The sequence below is a fragment of the Puntigrus tetrazona genome, chromosome 1, assembly GCF_018831695.1.
Source record: "Puntigrus tetrazona isolate hp1 chromosome 1, ASM1883169v1, whole genome shotgun sequence".
In the NCBI taxonomy this organism is placed as follows: Eukaryota; Metazoa; Chordata; class Actinopteri; order Cypriniformes; family Cyprinidae; genus Puntigrus; species Puntigrus tetrazona.
Genome location: NC_056699.1, coordinates 5,534,458 through 5,559,744, shown reverse-complemented (window position 1 = coordinate 5,559,744; position 25,287 = coordinate 5,534,458). Strand labels below are relative to the sequence as shown.

At 36.6% G+C, this 25,287-nt stretch overlaps 1 protein-coding gene across 1 annotated transcript in view; it reads right to left on the bottom strand.

The window, feature by feature from the left end:
- si:ch73-383l1.1 (receptor tyrosine-protein kinase erbB-4) overlaps positions 1–25,287 on the bottom strand; it is a 122,809-nt gene that overhangs the window by 3,129 nt on the left and 94,393 nt on the right. Inside the window, exons 6-25 of the mRNA XM_043247655.1 lie at positions 24,339–24,457; positions 23,993–24,134; positions 23,277–23,390; positions 23,055–23,181; positions 22,564–22,637; positions 21,964–22,054; positions 21,546–21,745; positions 20,121–20,253; positions 16,585–16,678; positions 15,708–15,862; positions 14,528–14,572; positions 14,000–14,132; positions 12,519–12,641; positions 12,318–12,416; positions 11,242–11,427; positions 2,061–2,216; positions 1,694–1,769; positions 1,123–1,269; positions 465–562; positions 213–383 (exon numbers count right to left, since the gene is read on the bottom strand). Coding sequence (XP_043103590.1) covers positions 213–383; positions 465–562; positions 1,123–1,269; positions 1,694–1,769; positions 2,061–2,216; positions 11,242–11,427; positions 12,318–12,416; positions 12,519–12,641; positions 14,000–14,132; positions 14,528–14,572; positions 15,708–15,862; positions 16,585–16,678; positions 20,121–20,253; positions 21,546–21,745; positions 21,964–22,054; positions 22,564–22,637; positions 23,055–23,181; positions 23,277–23,390; positions 23,993–24,134; positions 24,339–24,457 — 2,483 coding nt within the window. The remainder of the gene's footprint in view (positions 1–212; positions 384–464; positions 563–1,122; positions 1,270–1,693; positions 1,770–2,060; positions 2,217–11,241; positions 11,428–12,317; positions 12,417–12,518; positions 12,642–13,999; positions 14,133–14,527; positions 14,573–15,707; positions 15,863–16,584; positions 16,679–20,120; positions 20,254–21,545; positions 21,746–21,963; positions 22,055–22,563; positions 22,638–23,054; positions 23,182–23,276; positions 23,391–23,992; positions 24,135–24,338; positions 24,458–25,287) is intronic.

Here is a 25,287-nt window from a genome sequence, read left to right as displayed (position 1 = left end):
GATGGAAACAATGGTTATGCTAAAGAAGAATTACAGTTTTTATGTAATTATTTCCTAGGAAATGTATTGAAAGAAAAACACAAGGAAAGGGAAAACAAAATAAAACAATGAAATATAATTAAGTTAATGAAATGTAAAAACAGATTTTGTATTAGTTTGTATTTTGATTCCTGCAGTGAAGTGACATAACCTGTGTGTCATAAAGTGCTTACTTGATTTGAATCTACATGTGGGTGGGGCATATGGGAAGTGGGAAGAGCATTTAAGGAATGAGGAACCAAGTACTCCTCTGCGTCCATCAGGTCATCCAGCTCCTCCTCATCGAGAAGACTCTGGAAGAACTTACTGTGGTTGGGGCTGGGAAGCTTCATGCGATCGTCCCCCTGAGATCACGTATAGTATTATCCAGCGAACTTCAGAAACATTTCAAAATTTCAAGCGGAGAGAAGTTAAGCAATCCCCACCTGTATGACGAGGTATCTCTGAGGGTCTCGTGCCATGCGGCTGAACTCTGCAGCGAGTTCTTTAAACCGAGGCCGACTATCAGCATCGATCATCCAGCCTGAGGTAGAGCATGTCAGAAATATACAATTTTTCTCAGGTAAAATCTCAGTGTAGTTTTATTGTGTTTACATTTTCATATAATAAATAAATTCTCTATATATGCATTTGGTATATTTGCATATAGTGACTCCTAATTTCTTAATTCCATTTAATTTGCCCTCCGATCTGAAACATTACACACATGGAAAGCGCTAAATATGGATTTCATGCAAGAATATTACACTCTCTGAGGTGTTATAATTGTTTTGTTGAATCAAATCATAAACGGCGTCTTCCAGTGAAATCTGATTATGAAGAACAGATCTAATATTCATTTCTTTTCGCTTCTTCGTGGAATTGACTGTGCCAAAACAAATAGAGTGTGAGTGCATAAAGAGAGCTGGATAGAAAAGTGACAGCAAATACCTCATTAGAAAAATGGCAAAGCGTAATTAAATTAAAGGTGCAGTGCGTCATTTCTGTGCCACCGAATGGAGGTGAAAAATAACAACAGGTTTCTGAAACACTCCCTCTAACATCCGACATGAACAGATTGGAAAGTCTCCGAATATGACTCACATTTGACCATCACCATGTAGACGTCTATGGTGCAGATGGGCGGCTGGGGCAAACGCTCGCCCTTCTCCAAGATGTCTGGAATCTCGCGTGTGGGAATCCCATCGTAGGGCTTTCCTCCGAACGTCATCAGCTCCCAGATAGTCACACCTGAATGAATGTGAAACATGGCTGACTGCTAGCTAGCATGAAGGTAATAAAACTGCAGGAGGTGCATGTGAGACTTATAGAGAATGAGTTGTCTTCACCTACATTATCTTTCATTACCTTAGTAGAAACAGTATCCCACATTATACCGCATAAATTAAAGATTGAACTACTAGAACTATTGCATAAAAAAATATATTGTAAAATGATAAAAATAGTGTAAAATTGTACTTACACATACCGTTCAGTGGGTTGTTACACAAACATTAGAGCTGCATGTACTTACACTGTGGTTACATACTATTTACACTATCTAGTTACTATGTAAGTACACAGGTATTAGGGACACTATAAAGTGGGACCGTACAATATTAATTTGACCAGAAAAAAGGGAGTAAAACAAAATCTGCTTCACTGTTTGTCTCACCATAGCTCCATACATCACTCTGATTTGTGAACTTCCTGTAGTGAATGCACTCAAGGGCCATCCACTTAATGGGCATCTAGAGTAGGGGAAAAAAGGTAACGCAAAGAACATTTCCATATCAATACAGCGTGACAATATAGATTGTTTTGATTAAAGAATGTATAATAATCAAGAATACTTGAGCTGATCGGGGGGAAGGTATGAAATGCAGAACCATCAAAATTCACATTTCAAATTTTCTATAACACAGATGAATACTGCTGATTTTCCATAAATCATCTTTGGGTTTGATTAGCTTTTACCTTGTAGTGCGTTCCGATGCTAAGAATTGTATTAGACAAATATGGATCACGTTTCAAACCCTCACCTTGCCTCCGTCTGCGCTGTACTCTTTTTCATCGGTTTCCAGCAGTCGAGCGAGTCCAAAATCAGTGATCTTGATGTGGTTTGGAGATTTCACCAGGACGTTACGGGCCGCGAGGTCCCTGTGCACCAGACGCCTGTCCTCCAGGTACATCATACCCTGCCGAAGACGAGACAAAGAGGGCACAGTTCTGGTTCAGATCACACTGTACAGTACCGCATTACAGTAAAGCTACTTCACCCTACCTCTCCTATAGACCACCGCTATACAAATACCTCAGGGATTTAAATATGGGCCTGTCAAATTACATTCCCTTGCTAAAGATAGACAGTAAATTAGTAGGACATCTAATCAAAATTTTATAGCATCTCCTTATTTCTCTTTACCCATGTTCACTTCCGTTTTGCTGCTTTGGTTCACTGTGCATTAATACAGATCTCAGTGCCTTTACAGAAGTTTGCCTATGATTTATGGCTTTATGTTAATCTTCAATTAAAATGCAACTTCCTGGCCTTTGGGAGGAGAGGGGAGCCGTGCTGGAGGGGCTGCTGAATCTCAGCATATGCTTCAAGAAAATCACTGATAGCGAGGTTCAAGGAAACGGCCCTGTGGGCTTGTTCTGGGAAGTGCTGAACAGAGTCATGGTAGAAATAACTGCATCCGCATGATGGCACTGTGATGGACAACGAGAAGAACTGAGCATTGGGGATGAAGCTGAAGAGAAACCGCAAGGATACCGGCCACTGGAAACACACTGCACAAATAGTCATTAAAAAGTGTTTGTTTGAGTTCTGCTGTGTAATTGCCAATTTTCAGCACAATTACACAATGACAAAATGGATATCCTGCCAACATGTCAATAAATGAAAAAAAAGTTGGGCTGCAAGAAACACAAAAAGACTAAATTAAGCACACACGAGGAAGAATGATTTTTATTTATATGCATGAACAATGCATAATAAAACAACAATATATACAAAACTTTATAAAATTGTGAGTCCAGGAAATGACTCAGAAAATCTATGTAGAACATCTAACATATATATATATATATATATATATATATATATATATATATATATATATATATATATATATACACACACACACACACACACACACTATAAACATTTTAAATTATGGTGCAAATGAACACATGCAAATAAATAGCTGAATCATAGTTATTGATGGGAGTATCTTCAAATTAAAATATTAATTTAACATAACTTTGCCACATTGAGATAAAAAATTCTGTGACATCTAATAATAAAATAAACAACATATTAAAATGTGCATGTATTATTCAGCTCAATATGCAATTGTTATGCAGTACGCAAGTTGCATTTGATGTCTTTTGTTGACTGCTACTCAGTCTTTTAAGAGCTCTCTAAAAACCGGCACTAGCAACATTTTATTACTTTTTTGAGAATAGATAAAAAAAAGTCCCACCAATGAAAAAATGCTCTTTTCTTTCATAGTGAGCATTTCAAGCATCTCTCAAACAGCCAAACCCAGACAAACGCCTTGACTAATTCACGGGTCTCCGCGAGATGTCATTTGCCGACTTTTTCTTCCAGAGGCAACAGTTATCGCCGCTCAGAGCTACTTATACAGCTGTCTGAGAATTTATGTGAACATGCATGAGTCAGACAAGAAACGAGTCGGAAACGCTGCGTTACATTTTTACATTTTCTCTGTGATACGGAGAGAGACACTGACCCATCCATCACACGACGCCATCACTGCACACTTTCTACACACACTCTCACATTTACTCTCACTGCCTCTCAAACACAGTCACGCAGAGTGCACACATAAAAAGAAACACAACATACATTCCTAAGTTATCCATGTAGAACACGACATCCGCTTCAAAACCTATTGAGCTGCTTTTTCCTCTACTTAATTCATGCCTTGGTAGCATCTTCGGTGAGTGTCTCGTGTCAAGATGAGGCCAATACAGTTTGACAGTTTGAATGCAGTGTACATTCAGGTCATTTTGAGGTCAGTAAGATTTATTTAAGAACTCGTTTATTTAGCAAGGATATATTAGGCTGAACAAAATACAGTTTTAATGTGATGCATTTTTTCAGGTTTGTGCACTTTTAAACTTTTCAAAGAATCCGGAAAAAAATGTAAATAAATTAATAAATAATGCATTAAAAATATTATGCAGCACAACTGTTTTCTGCATCGGTGATAATAAGCAACGTAACATTTTACAATAAGGTCCATTGGTTAACATAAACTGAATATGAACAATGCTTCTATAGCACATACTAATTTTAGTTAATGCTAATTTCAGCATTTACTAATGCATTATTAAAAGTAATGCAAACGTTGTGTTTTTTAACATTAATGTATGCGCTGTGAGCTAACATGAACGAACAACGAATGATTGTATTTTTGTGAACTAACATTAACTGAGTTAATGTAATAAAAGTATTGTTCATGTCATCACCTAATGTTAACAAATGACACCTTATTGTAAAGTGTTAGCAAAAAAGGTTTGTTGAGCAGCAAAGCATACACATATTGAGTGAAAATACATTTTCTATTCAACTGTATCAAAAATGGCAGCACCTAATAATTTTAGATACATTTTTAGATTTTAGATTCTACCATCTTAGAATCTCAAAGTTAATGTCAACACAGAAACATTAGCCAGGTAATGTCCAAAAATATTGCACTCTTCTGTAAAATACTTATTTTTGCGTATTTTTTGAAGATACTGCGCAAGAAATGCCTCCTTTTCCCCATAAACAGGCTTTTTACAGCTGTTGAATACGCTTTAATAAAAATATAGATAGGCTATAAATAAGATAAAAATGTGAGGGGAGCTCTTTAACTAAATGCTTTTGTCAGCAGAAACACTAGAGGAGGTGGACGTTCTCATGCGCGGTATCCTACACTGCAATCCCCAATCTTCCAATACGATCTTCATTCTGGGATCAAGGAAGCTGGATCTAGTTGAATTAGCATTCAGATGACAAACTTTGCTGCTGCCGGCCTCTAATGTTTCTTTCCATACAGAAGCTCTCTATTCCACCAAAGAGATGGGCTAGGCAGTGAGAAGCAGCTCTTTGTGTGTTCAGTTCGACTGAAGTCAGATTAAAGCAAGAGCAAACCCCGTCAAAAGCTACCGGCGTTTAGTATTACAGGCTTCTTGCAGGCTAGCGCGAGGAGCAGGTCCAAGCGTTGGCGTGACATGCATGTAAGCAGGGCAGAGCATTCGAGTAGCGTGCCTAACCTCTGTTCTCTTGTTTTTACATCTGCGCTACTAGAGGTTAAAGTTTCTCTAAACAAAAGAGAAGAGGCTCCCGCAGTGCCCTATTACAACACTTTCTAACCCCTGGCATGGGAAATAACAAATATTAGACGTGCATGACCATCGGGGCTTAATTAAAATCACAGAGAGAAAGTTGCTTCTGAGAAGAAGAGGGCGGGAGAGCGGTTTGAATGAAAGAACACGCCGGAAAACATATACTGAAAGATGCATTGTGGGTCAGAGGGCAACATTGGTAACATTGGGCAATGTTGGTAACATAATAATGATAACACTTTACAATAAGGCTTCATTTATTAAAGACCCCCTGTGGTAAAATGCTCTTTTTTTTTTACATTGTATACATGTCTATATGTTCTTGAAAATATTCTTAAGATTTTGCCTTCAAATAATTGTTACTTTGTTAAATAGTTATAACTTAATATTTATCAACTAAAACCTATTTTATATAACTACATGAATGTCAAGGTTTTAATATTACCATTTTTAGAAATGCATTCATTTAATTATATATATATATATATATATATATATATATATATATATATATATATAAATTTATTGGGTCACCCATTAGGATGAACAGATCTGGCTACTTAAGTGCAAACTTTAATATTTATGCATATGATGATATTCTGGGCAATTATGTGCTTCTAATTTTATAGCAACAGTTTGGACAGGACCCTTTTCTATAAATACAGTAGTTAACTAATGTTACTGGGCTTAAACGGCAGTACAGTGTTACAATATAATGGTACAAAGATGGAAAATGTAATTCATGGCATACATTTCTTTATATTTTATGTACGATTTGTGTGAAAAATCGTTCAATTATAAAAATGTTCAATTATAAAAATTGTTCAAAAATAAAGAAGTCTATAGTGAGATAATATTGCAGATGCAGTAGTGACATACTGGATCATTAACAACTTTAAATACAGCACGTCATCTGTAACTAATGTCAATCAATTTTGGCATCTCTTAACACCTAAATCCTTCTTTTCTCTGTTTTTAGTGCGCTATGGTTAATATCTCAGAGCTGCGATGCTATAGCGCAGGCGTATTTCGCTAATAAATCTCCATTGTGATCAGAGCAGTCGGTGTCGGGACGCTATACACATCGTTAACCATTCCACCTCACTTATGAAACACAATTTACTGCAGGTCAGGCATTCTGTATCGTCATCCATCGCCAAACTACATCTCCTTCTAGATCAGACTGCCAAGATATTTTTCAATGTACTGTGTATACAAATGCAAAAAAATGTTTGTTTCTAAGATGATAAATGGATGCTACTGAATTCAACAATTTAATTAAAAGTATTTTATTAGTATTATGATTAATAGTTGTACTACTATTTGTTGAATATGTGTTATTGCCTCGCACTAATTAAAAAATAGTAAGCAGTTTAAAGTGTGTACAGTAAACCGTTAAGGTTAGTTAACATGAACTAACGATGAACAGTACTTCATCATTTAACATAATTAAAATATGCTATAAAATATATATGGTTCATATTAGCTAATGCAATAAATATGTTATGAGACCTTATGGATTATTGAGTTTAACCACTAAACTTTCAAGTAAAACTGCCTTGATGTATTTGTTTCTTTCACACATGCATCTTTTTGCTTCTCAAGACGGCAGCAGTCGTGTGGATTACTTGTGGATTAGCCTGATGTTTTTATCAGCTATCTGAACTCTCATGCCATTCACTGCAGAAGATCCAAGCGCTGGAAGGCTACATTTCTCCAAATCCGTACCAATGGAAAACAAACTCTAAACCTCGGATGGCCTGAGACTGAATTTAGTTACTCTGGCTGAACTATTCTTTTAATGCATGACCATGCGATCAGACCTCTCACATCTGCATGCGATCTAGTTTATTCACACTCACAAACTCTCTTCAGTCGTACATTGCATATCTACATCGCACAACAGTGTTGTCAGTTTCCTTGATGTGTTAAGGAAGAGGAGGATAACAGGACTGCATACTGTCTGAAAAGCTGTAGTGCGTGGGCAGCACAGGAGGTTCATCAGACAACATGGTATAATTTGTGATAAATACACAGGAGAGGTGTCCATCACACACTGCTGGAACAAAGACAATGATGACTAACTGCGTCATGCTGCACAAAGAAAAAAAATCATGTCTTTTCTTGCTAAGCCTCAAACCGACGAAAGTTTGCTGCTAGCTGGCCAGAGATGCGTAAACATAATTTGTTATTTATGAAAACTCAAGACTGAACTTGATGCTGTTTGCTTCGTACATGATCAATCCGGTTTTCAAGCATCGATGCAAAATCAACTTCAACCTTCATTTTCATGCCGTGTCTACACTGTTTACACGGATTTAAGTTTTAGTAGTACTTTAATGACACGATTGTGTTTGCAAACAATATTGCATTACACGGGTCATGTTTATGCAATTTTTTATATGCTGCAATAAATGCAGCCTTGGTGGTTGCTGTATAAGAGACTCAAAAAACTGCAAAAAAATGCATTAATTATTATTATTCAAAACTTTTGGCAAGCAATATATTCTTTATTTTATTTTACATTATTACATTCTATGATGAAAAGCAGTGAGGGGCCTCAGAAGCCTCGGAAGGAAACAAAATTATTGCAATAGCAGCAAGTTTCTGCAAAACTAATTTTACATAATTTAAAGCAGAAACCAGCGCATGATGTATTCAGATACGTGCTTCCATTTGTCGCATCTGCACTGATTTTTTAAATTACAAATTCTGTTACGCAACAGATTTTACACTCTACACAACCCCTTTTCCTTTAAACTGAAACACGGAAGACAAATTTAACGTAAATTTTATGTTTTATCATAAATTGAATGACAGCGCATGCAATACATTGCATTCCGGTTTCAATTTTAGACTGAAAAAGTCGTGCTTTGCTTAAAACCACGTACGTGAAAAATGTGAAAATGGACAAATTTCAAAGCCAATGAGAGACAGACAGAAAGAAAGATGTTCGCATGCAACTATTTATAGCTTGCTAAAACACAGTTGGCTAAAGCCCAGGCAATCCTTTGAGACTGCCAGATGAGTGAATGGAAAAACATCCGCATAAAAATATTAGTATTATTTCAGCACTGGATCAAGATTTCTTCCTTTGCCCACATCTTCAAAAGCAAACATTACTAAATCATTCATGAGCACAGAGTCCCATCAGCTGCAGGCGGCTTGAATTAGCCCAGTTCACTCTAATCTGTGTTAAGGACACCTCAGCTCTTTTCATAGTCAACCATCTTGAAATGAATGATCCAATCAGACCTTCAATCCCCCAAATCTAAACTCCACACTTTTATTAGTGAGGCGGATACCTTGCGGTAATTGGCGAGTTTCAGAGGCTTTCTGCATTTCTCAGAGTGATCAGAAGGCTGAATGAAAGCGCTTATTCGGCTTGGATTGGGGATTGTTTGAGGGGCGATGGAAAAAGATGAATTCCAGCTTTTAACGGCATTTAACATTAATAGGTGATTTAAAATAAACAAAATATACAAACACAACTGTTTATTAACAGACAAAATATCTGAATTGAGTTGAAGACAGATAAAGCAGAAAAAAAGGGTTTGGAGACCTGCTGAACCACAAGCTACAAAACAACGTATGCATTAGTGGATGTCTTAAAGGAACAGTTCACCAAAAAATTCTAAATAGCTGAAAATGCAGTATTCCAGTACACATAGGTTTTTTTTTTCTTCTTTAGCAGAACAGATTTGGAGAAATTTAACATCACAGCACTTGGGTGGATTTTTTTTCAGGTTTTTTATTTTGCTTTGCTTTGGTGTGGACACCCATTCACTGCAGGAACTCCATTGCTGAGCAAGTGTTATAATGCTAAATTTCTCCAAATCTACTCTGATAAAGAGGCAAACTCATCTACATCTTCGATAGCCTGAAGGTGAAAGTGACAAAATTTTTAGTAATGATTATTTTTAGGTAAACTATTTTTTAAGATATAACATAAAAAACTTAGCAACATCAATAAATTATATATATATATATATATATATATATATATATATATATATATATATATATATATATATATAAAAGTATGAAAACACTATGCCTCTTAGTGTTGCAATGGAACATGCTAAAAATTTAAATCTTCAATGATGGGGTTGGATAAGAACTGAACATGATTAGCTACTAGTCTAAATGGATGCAATGGTGATAACTTGCTCTTTTCCAATATATCTCTAATTTTGGCATTGTTTTTTTCCTGGCAGAGAAGTGCTAGATGCTGGGAATTATTCAAATGACACCCATCATCTGATAGAGGGTATCACTTTGAATGCCAAGTTAGCTTTGAAATATGCAAATGGATCTACCACAGCCACACACTTTATCCACAGAGAGACAGACGATGTTAGAAACCATATTACAACACTCTCTTATGCATCCTGCAGTGCTAAATAAATTTTGTAATTGTGATGATTTTTAAATTATTCAAGATATATGCACGATGATATAATCGTTCCAAATGTTTCCTTTTTAGGTTGATCTGTTTTAAAAGAATGAAGCATAAAAAGCTATAAAGTCAACATACTATTTTTTTCCTCTTTAACCAAAACCCCATTTATGCGATCGCAACTGTGTATAACTTTTCTTCTGTAATGCTATTAACTGCTCCGAGTCTGTGCTGATGTGACATTCAGATGTTGTACTGCTAACTGAATAAGCAATGCTATAAAAGATGACACTAGTAAAGAGACGAAAAAAAGGAATCTGTCTGAAAAATGTGAAAATCAGAAACTAAAAATGCTGTTATCCAACTCAAATATCTTGCAACGTAGCAGGTGCCAAACCCAGTCTCCTCTCTTACTGGCATCTAACTCTCTCTTCACCTTAGCTGTCATGTTCCCCGGGTCTAGGCGTGAGAAAGCAACAGGTCTGGAAATTCACTCACAATAAAATAAATCTCTAGTTTTTCCAAGAACGCAGCAGGAGGAGGAGCCCATGCCCTTGCACTGCATGCAGGTTCTGTACGACAGAAGAACACAACGCCAAGATCTAAACGCAATATGCAGGAACCACAGGTCACTGGGTGAACACAGCAGGGTTTTCTAATGGACGGTTGAAGGGATTAATATCCTGAGGACCGCAGCAGGTGAGAAATCAAACATAGATTCAACCTTAAACTTGCTGGCTACTTTGAGAGATGACATACTGGTAAACAATCTCAAACTGCTCTGTGATTGTGGCTCTTGAAAGAGGGCAAGAGGATCGTATCTGTCTAACACAGAGGGCGACGTTATTCAGTACGTGATTGAACAATGTGCTTAGTCTATCTATCTATCTATCTATCTATAATAATAATTAATTTCAAAGGGCAGCATTTAAATTAGAAATAAAAATGCATTTATTTCTAAAAATCTAAAAAACTAAACAAAACTACATATTCAAGTCAACAGGTAGAATACAACAACGAATGTTTTTTTCACGCAATGCTGGGTATGAAAATGGCAAGCCTATTGGGAAACTGAAAATATTTTCCCTGAACTCCTTCATAGACCAGTCCATTACATAATATTTCAATCACAGAGCTGAAGAAAGGCGATTTTCTCTTTAAACGCGGTTGGGGGCAGTTGCACTCATTTGATGCATGAGACACTGGAGCTTCCTTGGAAGTACTTCGAAGAGCGTCCTTCTATTTGATGTGGTACCCAACTGAGCCAAAGCAAAAGTGTTTAGTGGTTTAGCAGCCTGCAGAACTTGAAAAAGAATCAAATATACTGCATTTACTATGAACTCTCAAACATCACAAAAACAAACATTGTAAAGGGTACAGAGATTAATTATCTGAGACAATGTTTTTATATGTATGTGCTCAACAGCAAAAGCAAAAACACACTTGTTCATGGGAAATCCTACCTTTGCGATCTGCACACACCAGTTGAGCAGCAGCTGGGAGCCGATGTTCTCCTGGTGTTCATGTACGTAGTCCAGCAGGCAGCCGTGGGGCATGAGTTGAGTTACCAGCTGAATAGTGGGACTCAAGCAGACCCCTAAAAGACGCACTAGATGAGGATGCTCCATGCTGGCCATGATCAGTGCCTCCTAGAAGATAAAAACAGAAAGGCCATAACGTGCGGTTTTCATAACACTATAGGTTTGGAGCCAAACTAGGGTTTATCGTCAAGTATTTCAAAATACAATATAATACATATTGGGAAACCAAATTGAAACCATCATTTAAAACTCCTCAAAAACCACAAGAGAGACCTGATATGCCTACAGAAGAAGCTCTGAATTTGTAGTTTCAGTCTCTCTTACACCTCATAGAAGCAACAGAGGAACTTGCTGGCACACCAAACTAAAACAGCTTAAAGGTCAAAAGTTTAATTCGAAATGTTTGCCTTTTCTTTATATTATTCACAATCTTAAATGATATACATAGAAAGAGTTTACAGTCACTCTGTACAACAGCTTGGGTCAGTATGTTAAATGCTTATTCATATTGTTTATATTTATTCAGTAGGGATTGGTTAAATTGAACAAAAAAAGACACAAATGGCATTTATAATGTTACAAAACTTTTCCACTAATGCTGTTCTTTTGAAATGTCTGTTTATCAAAGAATTCTGAAAGAGACTTCATTCAAAATCTTACCAACCCCACACTTAAAACGATTTCATAATAAGTCTGAAAATAAATGCAACCATTTGTCATTTATGTGAAGAGCTCAAATTTAGTTCAGTACAATCTACCAACATTAAAACTAGCATGATGTTAAGCTATCCCATTGAAGGCCTAGCCTAAGATGATTAGTTACGTTATATTCACCTAACTTTAAACATAAACGACAATGCATGTAATTTCCAGAAATGATTGTGTTGGTTATTTGATTTACACTATGGTGAATATAACATTTTCAGCAAATCCATTCCCTTGCGTTCTTATTATTAAAATGATGGTAAAACGTAAATTAAGGTTTGTAAATTACTCACATCCATGAACTCTACATTGGCTTTTGGTCCTGTGCTTTCACTGAGTATCTTTATGGCCACTGGAATCTTCACAGTTTCTCCTTCAGGAACCCAAATTCCCTTACAAAGAAGACGGCAGCAGAAGTCAATTAAATGTTAACTTGTAAAAAAAAAAAAAAAAAAAAATTATATATATGTATATCATAAACTTTAATGTAGTACCTTGTAAACAGTGCCAAAAGCTCCTGTACCCAAGATCTTGACCCTCTTAAGCTCTGTTTCTTTCAGTATACGCAACTGTGCCTGGTTGGGCGCCGTGCCGCTTGGGGTTAAAGGCTCCACCAGCTGCTCAAAAGACATAATCAGCATCAAAATCTCAAATACATACATAACTGCAGTGTCTGCTTCAGTTTGATCCACCAGCCACAGGTTAGCTATATAATGGACTTCTGTTCTGTCTGATTTCATTATTGTCATCATGTATGAATGTATTTATGTGGTTATGGTCCCGGTTTTGCATATTTGAAGTTTTCAGTTTGCACTGCTCAGATTTTGATTTGCTTACTTTGCTTCACAAGTTAAGCCTGTGTTTATACATAGATTCTTTGGGTGACATTATCTTGCCTCACCATTTCTTGGCTGATCTTTAGATTCTTTAGATAGATAAATCAGTGCTTATAATCCCAAACCAATTTCTAAGTTCTTATGCCTTCAAAATAGATTTCAGGGCTTTCAAAACCACAATGCCTTCTGACATACGTTAAACCATTTTCTCACTTTTAAAGGCCGCTGCAAAAAAAATGCTTTATTTACAGTTACATTCTTGGTTTTCATTTGGTTTGCCACTTAAAAACTTCCAAATTACAATACCTTTAAAAACATGCACAATTTAGCTGACTTTCACAATTACAAAGAGCTATTCATATCACTTCCCAGTGGTTGCCCATCTCATCATGTATTCAGTTCATAATACTTCTTTAACCTTCAAGGTTTTTCATAGTCTTGAACCTCATTATCTATGTGAGCTACTGCATCCAAATATTCCCACACGAACGCTCTGGACCTCTGAGTTCAGACTGCTACTTTTCCCTAGATTTCAACCCTTTTATATGGGTGACAGATCTTTACTTGTTAAAGCAATTCACTTCTATTGACACTTTCCAGTATCTTTCCATTTTCACCTTTAAACTTCAACACAAACTTTCAGAATATTAACTCTTCATGCTGATAAATCCTGATATTATTGAGTATATATTTTCTTGACTTTCAAAAGAAAAAACAATTATCTGCAAGAATTAGACACTGAAACAGTAGATCAATTTGGTGCTTCACACTCCTTTACACCTAACACAACCGCCAATTCCACAATATTGATTTAAACTTTATATCAAATGCACACACTCACACACATACTGGCCGGAGAACATTTTGAAGTACTTTCATAAGTTTCCATTTAAGGATCTGAAAATGATCTCCATTATTCCATTTGAGGTTTCCCGCCATTGAAGTGAAAGAGCCACTTTCAAATGGAAAATTGAGACCCCACAGACCCATCCATGCACCACCACAGCAATTTCACTGGCCGGTTTTCTGTCTGTTTTTTTTCCTGCCTTTGCGTCTTATGAAACCAAATGTTTTTCAGATTAATTCACCGCAACCAAATTATTCAAAATCATTTTAAATGTCTGATATTTAGCTCTCACCTCTGTTTCCAGGAAACGGCGTAAAGCTCTTTTCTTCTTGATGCTCTTCCTTCGGAAAAATATAGCAAATCCGAGGGCCACAATTACGACCACAAACATCCCCCCAATCACCCCAGCTGCAATCAGAGGAGTCCTGGAGGAAAATGCAAGGATTTTAAACATACTGTTAGAACAATTTAGAGTACATAAAATATTGCATTGGTTTTAAAAGAAATGGCATTATCGAGTCTCTTTAGTTTTTTTCTGTTAGAAAAGCGAGACAAAAATGTTAACTCTCAGTAAAAACCTGAACTTTTAAGAAGGCCCACTGTTTTTCTAGAAATAGTGAAATGTTCTTTCAAATCATAACACCTAATTATCACACATTTAAATGAACTTATAATAACATTTTCTAGTTGGGAAAAAAAGTATTTGGGAAAGTATCAGAAATGTATTTATGAACTATGTTGCTTTTGACCTTCAGATAGCAGTATATTGAATATATCAGTGCTTCGAAGAGTGAAAGCAAGGAAAACATCAAGAGCTTACCTGTCCAGCATCCCGATACAATCTTGAATCCGGGGGCCAGTACACCTATGACAAGTAATAATTAAAATAATACTTTAATGGTTTATTAGCTCACATACACCTCTTTTCATAAGTTTGGTGTCAGTAAGAACAAAAAAAAACACCCAAAAAAACACCTTTACTTACAAAATAAATGCTTTTCTTTTCAGTTTTGAACATAATATTAATAATGAATGTTTCTTGAGCAGCGAATCTGCTTTCTGAACTGAAGACTGGAAAAGCAATGCTAAAAAATCAGCTTTGTAACACTGGGGTAGACTACATAAACAGAAAACAGTTATTTTAATTTGTAATAATATTTCACTTTTTTTTTACTGTAATATTGGTCAAATAACGGCAGCACTGTCTAGCACCAAAAAAAAAAATCTAAATAGTTTAAAATAGCTTACCAATCCCAAGCTAGTGTATATCGCTTACTTATGCTAATAAATGTTTTAATTGTTGGTCTACCTAGTCATCTGTGAGCTTAAGTGTAGTCTGAAATGATCTCCAGAGCTCTACATACAGGAATAAGGCACGTTGGAGTGCTGTGACAGTGGTGACTGGGTTCAGTAATCATAGAGAACAGTGCTGAAGAGCGCATGCCTGACAGTAACCAGCGGCAATGACTGTCACCCATGAGATGAAGGGCTCGCCAGCGCTTTGTTATGGTGTCCTAGAGCATTGCAAGAGCTTTGATTTGAGAGCCAAGACAGACCAGAACGAAGCAGAGGTTCATACTGGGTGGGTTGTTTCTAGTGTGTCTATGCGCGGTACGATCTGCCTCAGATCTACAGGATGTGACACCGAAGGCCTGTGGAACTGCACCCAAATTCACCAACCCACTGGACAGTTAGTTTAGAATGTGAAAAATTTGAATGAAAGCAGAGATTTATGGGATTTCCAAGATGAAACTAAGAGGAAGAGGTGCCTAGAGCAGGGCTAGTGAACTCCGGAAAGATTAGGGGCCTCAAAGGCTGCTCTTATAATTTATTTAGCAATACTTTGATATAAAAGTCAGAAGGATACTGTATGTGTGCAAATAAGTTTTTTTTTCAAATACACAAAAAAGAAAACTATTATTTTAAATTGTACACAAAAAATAAATGAATGTATGTGTGTTGAGTAGCGCTGGCCTACACACATACATGCTGAAACCTACCCCTGGGTGCAGTTGGGGTGGCACGGATGGCACTCGTTGTTGGTCTCAGCATATTTGAAGATGAAGCTGTTTGCTCCCTGAAGACCATCAGGGCATTTCTCCACACAGTTGGGTCCATCTTTGAGATGCAAGCACTTCACACAGTGATCTGGACCCTGAACCGTACAGACAAAAAAAATAATGACCTTTAAACATAACATTTGTCTAGAAGTCGTACTTGAGCATGGATAAATAAAGGAAAACTACTTACAATATTTTATTGATGATTATCACAAATATTTTATGCACATTGGACTTGAGTAACTTTCATTAAACTTTTACTTAAACCACATAGCGTTGCTAACAACATAAACAAATTCATACATATTTGATCTAAGCGATGGCCCATTTTGAGACGGGTGTCACACGGTTGGACGAATTCTTACATTCTTCGACAGCTCTGATGTTGCTAATCATGCAGCTTAGGAACTGAGAGGGACAGACAGGTTGTGATAAGAAGATGACAGCTTTGTTTTTCTGCATTTAAAATAAAAAAATCGGCACTCGCATTTTTACACTTTACACACAAAATAGAGGACATGTAACTTAATTTACTGTAAAAATATCATAATGATGGCCCTGATGGGTTGGCCTGGAATAGCAAATTTAAAAGGTATTTTGATAACTGTCAACATGGTATTCATATCCAATTTTTGGATAGTTGATAGGGAAAAGTCAAGGCAAGTTTATGCATTTTTATGAAATATTATGAAGGCAACCCCTTCCCCCTCCCCCCTTTTTGGAACAAAGTACACAAATGAATCATGGACAAACAAAAATGTTAATTTGATCAATTCTGATGATGTTGTCTTTAGTTAGCACTGCTTGGTTTACTTACAGGGCCATGACAGGTAAAAGTTTTATCTTCGGCCTTTTCACACTGGCTGTCACACTCCACACACACCGATCCATTGGCAAACTCGCGGACATCTCTAAAATATGCACATGAATAAAATTAATAATGGTTACTTAAATATTATACTTTTATTTAACAAATGCATTGGCAAGATTGAACATAAATAAATACCAAAATAAGATAAAGTACAACTTACAAAATAAAATAATGGAATATTAGCCTATTTAGTTTTATTTATAATTTTCCAACAACCAATTTTGGCCATATATGCATAAATGATTGTCTTATAAATATTTATTTTTTCATTCAAAGTAGGTGATGTATTCTCTCAGCAACAACACATACAGCAGGTTTTGTTTTGTCTCCAACTCATCCTCCATGTCTTCTTGATCCACGGCCAACTGAACCACAGACACTATATTCACACACTGGCGAGAACTTGGCTAATACACCAGTCGGCTGAGTAAGATCCATGAAAAAATAATGGCATTTTAATTAGAAAAATCTTTCTCTGCATTGGTCTGAGAGGAAAGAACAAACAGTCCTCTTTAAATTTTATCTAAGCAGATGGCAGCTCAGATTGCAGGAGATACGGCAGAGGGGCTGCCTAGCAGAGCCATCAATACCCTTGCCTTTGTTCGTTTCCATCAGCCCGTGTTTTAGAGGGAAATTTTGAGAGCCGGTTCCAAAACAAGGAAAAAAGGTTGCTTGTCAATAACAGAGTGGGGATCAAAGAAACCTTCCGGATCTTAAAACATCGGAAATCGAGTGTACAAACACTCACAGCTTGAAGTTTCTCACACTGGTACAAATTTACAGTCAAAATGAGTGCTAAACTACCAACTAACTACAAACTACCAAGACATCTACACACAATAACTCTCATTGGCTATGACTTTAAAGGGGTCATATAATGCTAGATGCACTTTTAGTTGTCTGAACTGAAATGTGTTTTGGTAGTGTGTGTACACAATCCACCCATGGGATTTTTTGTAATCTCCTTAAATGTTTTCCTCTTTCTTAAATCGAGCCGTCTGACTGTATGACATCACACGATCGGAGGCCCCTCCTGCGATTATTGATTGACAGCAGCATTTCACACACTCCGGACTGCTGTGTGTGAAACGAGTGAGCCGTCATCCGTCCGAGATGCAGAGACAAGAATTAAATTAACATTAGATTTACGTGCATGCATAGTTATAAAATGCTTTGATAACACTTGATGTAGAATAAGTTAAGGTAGATTAAGGCATTAATATGTGCTTAATTAGCGCTAATAAATGGTCTATTCTAACAATACGCATGCTAATAAGTAGGTGTAACCTTAAAAAACTAAATCTTACCAATGCTTTTGTTTTCTCTAAACGTGTTTAATATCACCTCATTTTCCAGCGATTTTCAAACGATTCTAAGATTCATTCTCTCTAAACCCCTCCTTTCCGTTGTTCGCAATAGGTCAACGTACAATATGCGTGAATTATTCAAAAGTGTTACACCATAACATGTAGCAGTCACTGAAGTGTGATTCAAATAACTAATGACTCATTTAGGCTGTATGCATCAGTCGATTCTATATTTTGGGAGACAATAACTTTATCGCGCCGTTTCAGATTTACTTTCACATACAGCTACATTACACACTACATGAAAGGCAATTTTGCAAATGACAAAATAGGGGCACTTTCAAACACATGATTTCAGCGAGATAGACATGATAATCGAAACCAAACAGATGTCTTTTAGCAAAGTATTTGAGGAAAAAGCTGTAAAGGCATAGCTCTATTCTGGCATCAACTCATTTGCATTTAAAGAGAAATGCACAAAAACTGTGGTTCTATATAATGGTTGACATAATCAAAATCAGTTCTACTGAGGCTTCTACCTACCTACATCTCTTATTTTATTTTATTTAAAAAAATTAACATCCTAAAAAAACACAGAGGGCTGCTCTCAGGTCTGAACTCTTGGTTGAGTGACTGGAGGTGTTTATCACAAACCCATTCATAGACTGGGGCCGCTGATTTAAAGCACAATTAATTGAGTGTAATGAGACCCTCGTTCATTCTCCAAAATATGACACTCCCCCCCAGCTGATTATTGTTTTGAACTAAATTACATTTTTCAGCCACGGGGAATCCTATTCAGATATTGGTCAGAGTTGTCATTGTTTAATCACTACAGCAGAAAAGCAAGCTCTTCTCTGATGCTCCCGGTGGACCAGAATGTAAATTTGTTGTCAGATGAGTGTTTCCTCTTTGTCGTTCACAGATGGCAGTGTGTTCTGAGGCCACTCGGGACAGGCCGAGGAACAATTAGCTGGATTTTGCTCTGTGCCATAGCACTGGCCAGACGCGGTCCTGCTTTCAGACTATAACTTTTAGATGAAATCCATCCCTCTCTCTGATTCTTTTAATCTTTTCTCACACATCCCCAAGGCAGAAGTTTGTACACAATTGTGTTTACAAAGTGACTGGGGGCGAACGGCAATCTAAATGATAGATAGTCTTCATAAAACCAAAAAAAATACCGCAGTAACCATGGCTGTACCCAATAGTCTAGTGTCAGAACTTGTGGAGCTTCAAACACTGCCCCCACAATGGGTTTTATTCATGAGACAGACTGAAATTGTGTGATTGGTATGTAAAATATATAAACTGTCATTTTGACAACTGACAACAGGATTTATGATTTAAGCTTTACTGTAATTTATACCGGTCAAAAGACTTTAGTGTTATTAGTGAAATATGTTATGTATTATATGAATTTCTAAGAAAAAACACTTTTTACATCAATAATGACACAATGTTATTGCATTATATAAGCAATAATATAAACATTGTATTTATTAATATAATAATTTTATTCTCACTTTTTTATAATCAACCATTTATTATATTTAATGGCTAATATTCTAGTATTATGCATGCTAATAAGCAACTAATAGGTGTAACCTATTGATATTAATAAAATAAAGTGTTACCCATCATTATTATTATTATTATTATTATTAGTAGTAGTAGTAGTAGTAGTAAGTTTCTTGTTGTTGACATTATTTTCTACTTTATGGAGTGATATCTAAAACCTTTAATTCAAATGTGTTGGTAAAATGAAACAAGAAATTTAAGCCTGTCTTCATCTGAAGCTTAAATTTTTTTATGGGGAAATGTATGAATGTTCAAGCATTTTAATTTAATTTTTAAATTAATCAATCAGTCAATCTATCTATCTATCTATCTATCTATCTATCTATCTATCTATCTATCTATCTATCTATCTATCTATCTATCTATCCATCTATCTATCTATCTATCTATCTATCTATCTATCTATCTATCTATCTATCTATCTATCTATCTATCTATCTATCTATCTATCTATCTATCTATCTTCTGTCTGTCCGTCTATCTATCTACATATAATAGTAATAAAGAAGTACCCCTATACAGCATGAACCTAGAAGTGGCAAATCACATTTTTCTTGCTCCTTCATTTCTGAATTCTAGCTGTCTTTTACTCACCCATCATAGAGATTACAGGCTTTCACGCATGTCTTTCCCCGGCTGAAATATTTGCAAGCTAGACACTGATCTGGACCGGGACCCCAGCATCCTGCCACCGAACACAACGGATCACACACCATCCTTTGCTGAGCTGGGGAAGACATTCACAGAAAAAGCTTTACATAAATACATTACGGCCATTCTTTTTATGGGTTTAGACAATATGCAGGCTTTGAGATCATGCATGTGCTAGTATATGGTTGAACATGTTGCTGTCAAAAATTCTTTTTCAAAAGGAAGGTCAACATCACTAAAATCTTTAAACTAATATAGCCAGATTTTTCAGATTTTGGTTTATCAGTTAATTTAAGCATATTCAAATATTTATATACAGATAATTCAACAGGATGAATGAATTCCAAATAAAAACTCAGTATTGTCTGAACCAAAGTCCTCATATTGTCAACTGGGACTATCGGCTGATAAATGCAAAGCACTGGATGCACTTCACGACTGTCGGGGTTGTTGGACAATCCAGGGATATCAGTCGCCTGTGATCGGCAGCGTGGAAAAGAGGCCAGCGAATGAGCCGGCTAACAGCACCATTGATCCCACACACCACAGACTTATTATCTCTCTAATTACATCAAGCACAGCTTGGCAGTGAGGCACTGTGGGAAGTGTTCTGCAACTGTCAACATCTCCATTATGGATAGGTCTGTGCTTCTCCATTTCATCAGTGCAGGGAATCCTTATCATACATAAGATACTGGCCTGTAAAATGATTGTCTTTATGTCCTGTATGTGTCCCAGAGGTGTATTGAAATTCAAGAACTGGCAGATCTAATAGGCTAGTCTATTATTAATGCCCAAGTATGATGTAAATGGGTTGACAGTATTACAGGTCATTTAGCCAATAACTGTGCAAATCTCTCAAAAACTCATAGTTGGCCTCAAATTGAATCGATAAGAAAAGAATTATGTTTTACACCAAGAAAACAAAGCATACTTTTTAAGACCATTTCAAGTTTACATTATTTTCATGACAATTATGCACATTCACCCTGTACATAACAACTCCTTAAGCATAATATTATATAATTTCATAATATTAAATACTATTTGCCTTGACCTCTCGGTCCCTTACACTGGCGTAATACAATATTCAGATATTTATTCTAGAAATGTATGGAAATAAATTAGATAAACCCTCATTTTTATCTTTAAGCATAACATTTCAGAAAAACTGAAATACAAAGTCATTTTCTTAGTGTACCGTGTAATGTAATCAGCTGGGGGAAGTATAGTGACATTTGCTAGTTGAGATTTTTACCCTATACACCCTGCAGCATTTTGCATTAAAATAATGATACTTTGACCATTTCAAATAGTCAGAAAGTATAAGTATGTTTTTGGTTTGGTAGTACTGGCTAGATCACTCACTGCAGTCTCTGGGGTCCCTGTTGTTCTTGATCAGAGCTCTCTGGGTGCTGGTGCGGAACAGACTGGTCCAGTTCACCGTGTTGTAGAAGCAGAGCTGGCTGTTGTTGGTCATGTAGATGTTACCGGCGCTGATCTCTTTCAGAGACTGAAACTTCAGCGAAGAGATCCAGCGCTGCTTCAGGATCAGCAGAGAAATACCACTGAGAAAAAAAGACCCACGGAATTGAGGACGTTTAGGCAGTCAATAAAAATTTCTGAACCTATCGCTCTTTCATATGATTGGATTGTTTATTTGGTAGTCATGTATCAGACAGTTTTACTTTGATCCACTGTGATTTTGCCATGAGCAATTGTATTGAGCAGAATGACTTAACATCAGTTCCACTGAAAGAATGAGCCTGACAAAAAATGATCTTACCTATAAAGTGTTCTTCCTCCTATGGTGACAAGGTTGGAAAAGACACCAAGATCAGTCATGTTCTCTGGCCAAGACTGGATGTTCAAGTAACCTTTGGATGTATTTAACAGACACGTAACATTATACAACAGTGATCTTGATGAGACAGTAAAAAGCAAATCAAAATACATTAAATGTCGTCTTGAAAAAGTAATGACGAAATACAGAAATGTAATTTTCAACTTTTTTTCAGATGACATTTCCACGGTTGCACATGTTCTTATGATCAATGTTTTGGTGCATGAAGAATCAGAGATGCATTTTTATGGTGGCGATGGGAACTGTGTTCAGGACAACAGCCATAGGTCTTTCTTATTGTGCAGATTTTCATTACGTTTCACTCCATTTCCTGCAATATAATATCTGACTGCGCCATACGCCAGATTTTAATTAAACATGACTAACATGTTCAGTTTTTCTAACCTATTACACTCAACAAATAAATACTGTAACATAAGGATGCATGAATGCTGTGAGGAATAAACATGCTCGACTTTTTGTTGTTGTTGTTGTTGTTTTGAATATAAGTTATTTTGAGACTGATGAGAACTGTCTCTCTACCTGTGATCTCTCTGACGGTCTGGAACACATTCAGTCGCTCAGGATCCAGAGCCCCGATACCATGATACATGTCTCTGTTTAACACAGCAAAATTTCATGAGTGTAAGCAATTAAAAAAAATGAGCACTATAATGCAAGTCAAATATTACCAGGCAAATATATTCCTGAATGTGTTCCTGAAGACATTTTGCTCAATAAACTGGTTTTGATAGGGTATTAATACCCTGGGAACAACAAGGTCAATCTAAATAGAATTTAAACTGACTTAGCATCAAGGTTGTAGAACGTATAACTACAGATTTTTCTTCTCTCAACATGCAAAGTAACACGTCAGCTTTATATACATCAAAACCACCTCATTGCTTGTTGGCATGCCTAGAGAAGCTGGTATGCACTTATAGCAGCTTTTGAGGGCACATTGCAATTCAAAGAGAAACACGGGTGTCATATGGGAATATCTAACACTGCTAAAAGACTTAAATGTTCCTCACCCTTTAATGCCTGTGATGAGGAAGATGAGGTTGCCGTTGATCTTGGTGCAGTTGACAAACATCTCAATGTTGCTGGAATCTACAGTTTGAGCCGTTTGAAGCTTGCCGGTGCCTATACCGTCACACACTGAACACCACAAACAAACATGATTATTGTAATGTTCCTAAAACGTTTTGAGGTTATATGTTGTTTTTGACAATGCTTAAATATTTGTTTTTTACTTTTCGGACAGATGTCAGTGCACGGGATGCACATCTTGATATGATTTTCCTCCACCTCCATCTTGTTGCTCGGACAGGCTTTGACACAAGAGCTGTGATCCACCACAAAGTTATCTATGTCAAAGAACGACAGAGCTTACTTGTGAAAGATGTTAGTTCACAGATATGTTTTAAAGAGAAAGTTAAGTCTAAAAAGAACATTTCAAAAATCTTTTATTGACAAAACTATGATGATGCTCTCTTAATTAAAATGAAATGAAATGTAATCAATTAGTCAGTTAGTAGTGGAGCACTTCACTTTTTTTGGAAATAGACTCATTCTCCAACTCCCCCAGAGTTAATAAGTTCAGTTTTACGGCTTTGAAATCTATTCAGCTGATCTCCGGGTCTGGTGATAGCACTTTTAACATAGCTTAGAATAGATCATTGAATCCAATTAGTCCAGTAGCATCGCATTCAAAAACTACCAGAGTTTCGATATTTTTCCCATTTAAAACTTGACTCTTCTGTATGAAAAGTTGTGATTTTCTAGGCCAGTATGATTAGGAACTATTTTCCCACCCACCTGCTGTTGCCAATTGGATTCAGTGATCTATGCTAAGCTATCCTAAAAGTTGCTGAAATAGATTCTAAAATGGTAAAACTCAATTTATTAATTCCGGTGGAATTAGAGAATGAACGGATTTCCAAATAGGTGGAGTGTTCCTTTAACTTACGTGGGCATTTCTTGACACAGAACGCTCCATAGGTGTATTTGGCGTTGGGATTGTGCTCGAGCTGGAAGGTTGTTGGATTGTAGACGAATGGCTGAGGACATTGCGTCACACAGGCCCCGCTGTCATTAAAGTTGGTACAAGCCTGAGAACAAAAACGGTCATGTAAGTATGCGGTCGATCAACAAAACACGATCTCTGCAGAGTTTTCAGTGTTTTCAACACATTACAGTGCAGCATCACCCTGAAACTATTTTAAAAATGAAGTGAGCGGGCATTTGTCAATCACTCTAGTACACTTTAAAATCATCCACAATGAGGTATAAAAAACAAGAAGAGGTTGACATACGAAGCAGTCGGTGTCTTTGGGTCCAAAACAGCCTCCTGCACATTCACGGTGACAGCAGTTACTGACGTACGGACCGAAACAGCGTCCATCACACTGCTCTGCGCACACCGTCTTTGTCACTGTAACCGCGAAGACAAACGTGAAGCTCTCTCCACACTGGTGGACTTTTATGAGTTTACTTTTCTGTAAATATGTCAAAAGTCACCAGGACAAAGCATAAACCTTACATCTATTATTTGCCAGACAACCCCCTTCCCCCCATCAGTGGTGACACTCTACAGAGCTGGGTTGTCTTTAATTATGCCTAATTATGTATTGAAAACTCAACCTGCCATCCCCTGCCGTCCTTTTCTTTGTATCTGCCACCCACTCATGAGTTCATCACCACAGGTTGTGCCACGAGCACCAGAGAATATCACAGAGTTCCCTGAGCTTTCACTCGAAGTGCTTCAGAATCTTTTTACTTTACAGATAAAACACATTTCATTTCAGTCACTCAAACTCTGTGTGCATTTCCGAAACTGGTATACAATGATATCTCTGTCTGCAACATCAGGCATAAAGTTAACTTTTAACATAATTAACAACACACTGATTGTTCAGCTGAAACCTTCAATCGTAAACTGTGTCTGTTTTGCTTACACTTTCGAAGCATTTTTGCTTTTGGCTACTAGAAGTCTCCCTTAATTATGTGGAAAAGCTGCCACTCATGTCTTCCTCCTGAGCCAGGTTACAACTTTTTACAACAATTATTACAATAATGCTGAAGTAATGTATAGTGAGAGACAAATAATGTGCTTTTAAACTTTAAATCACATAAATGTAGTCCCAATTAAGTAAGAAATTTTAAATGAGTATAATGTGGGCGTTTTAATATAATTTAATTTTAAATTTTACACATGGATTTCAAGCTTAATAAGAACTTATGGTTATTAGGTCATTATATCTA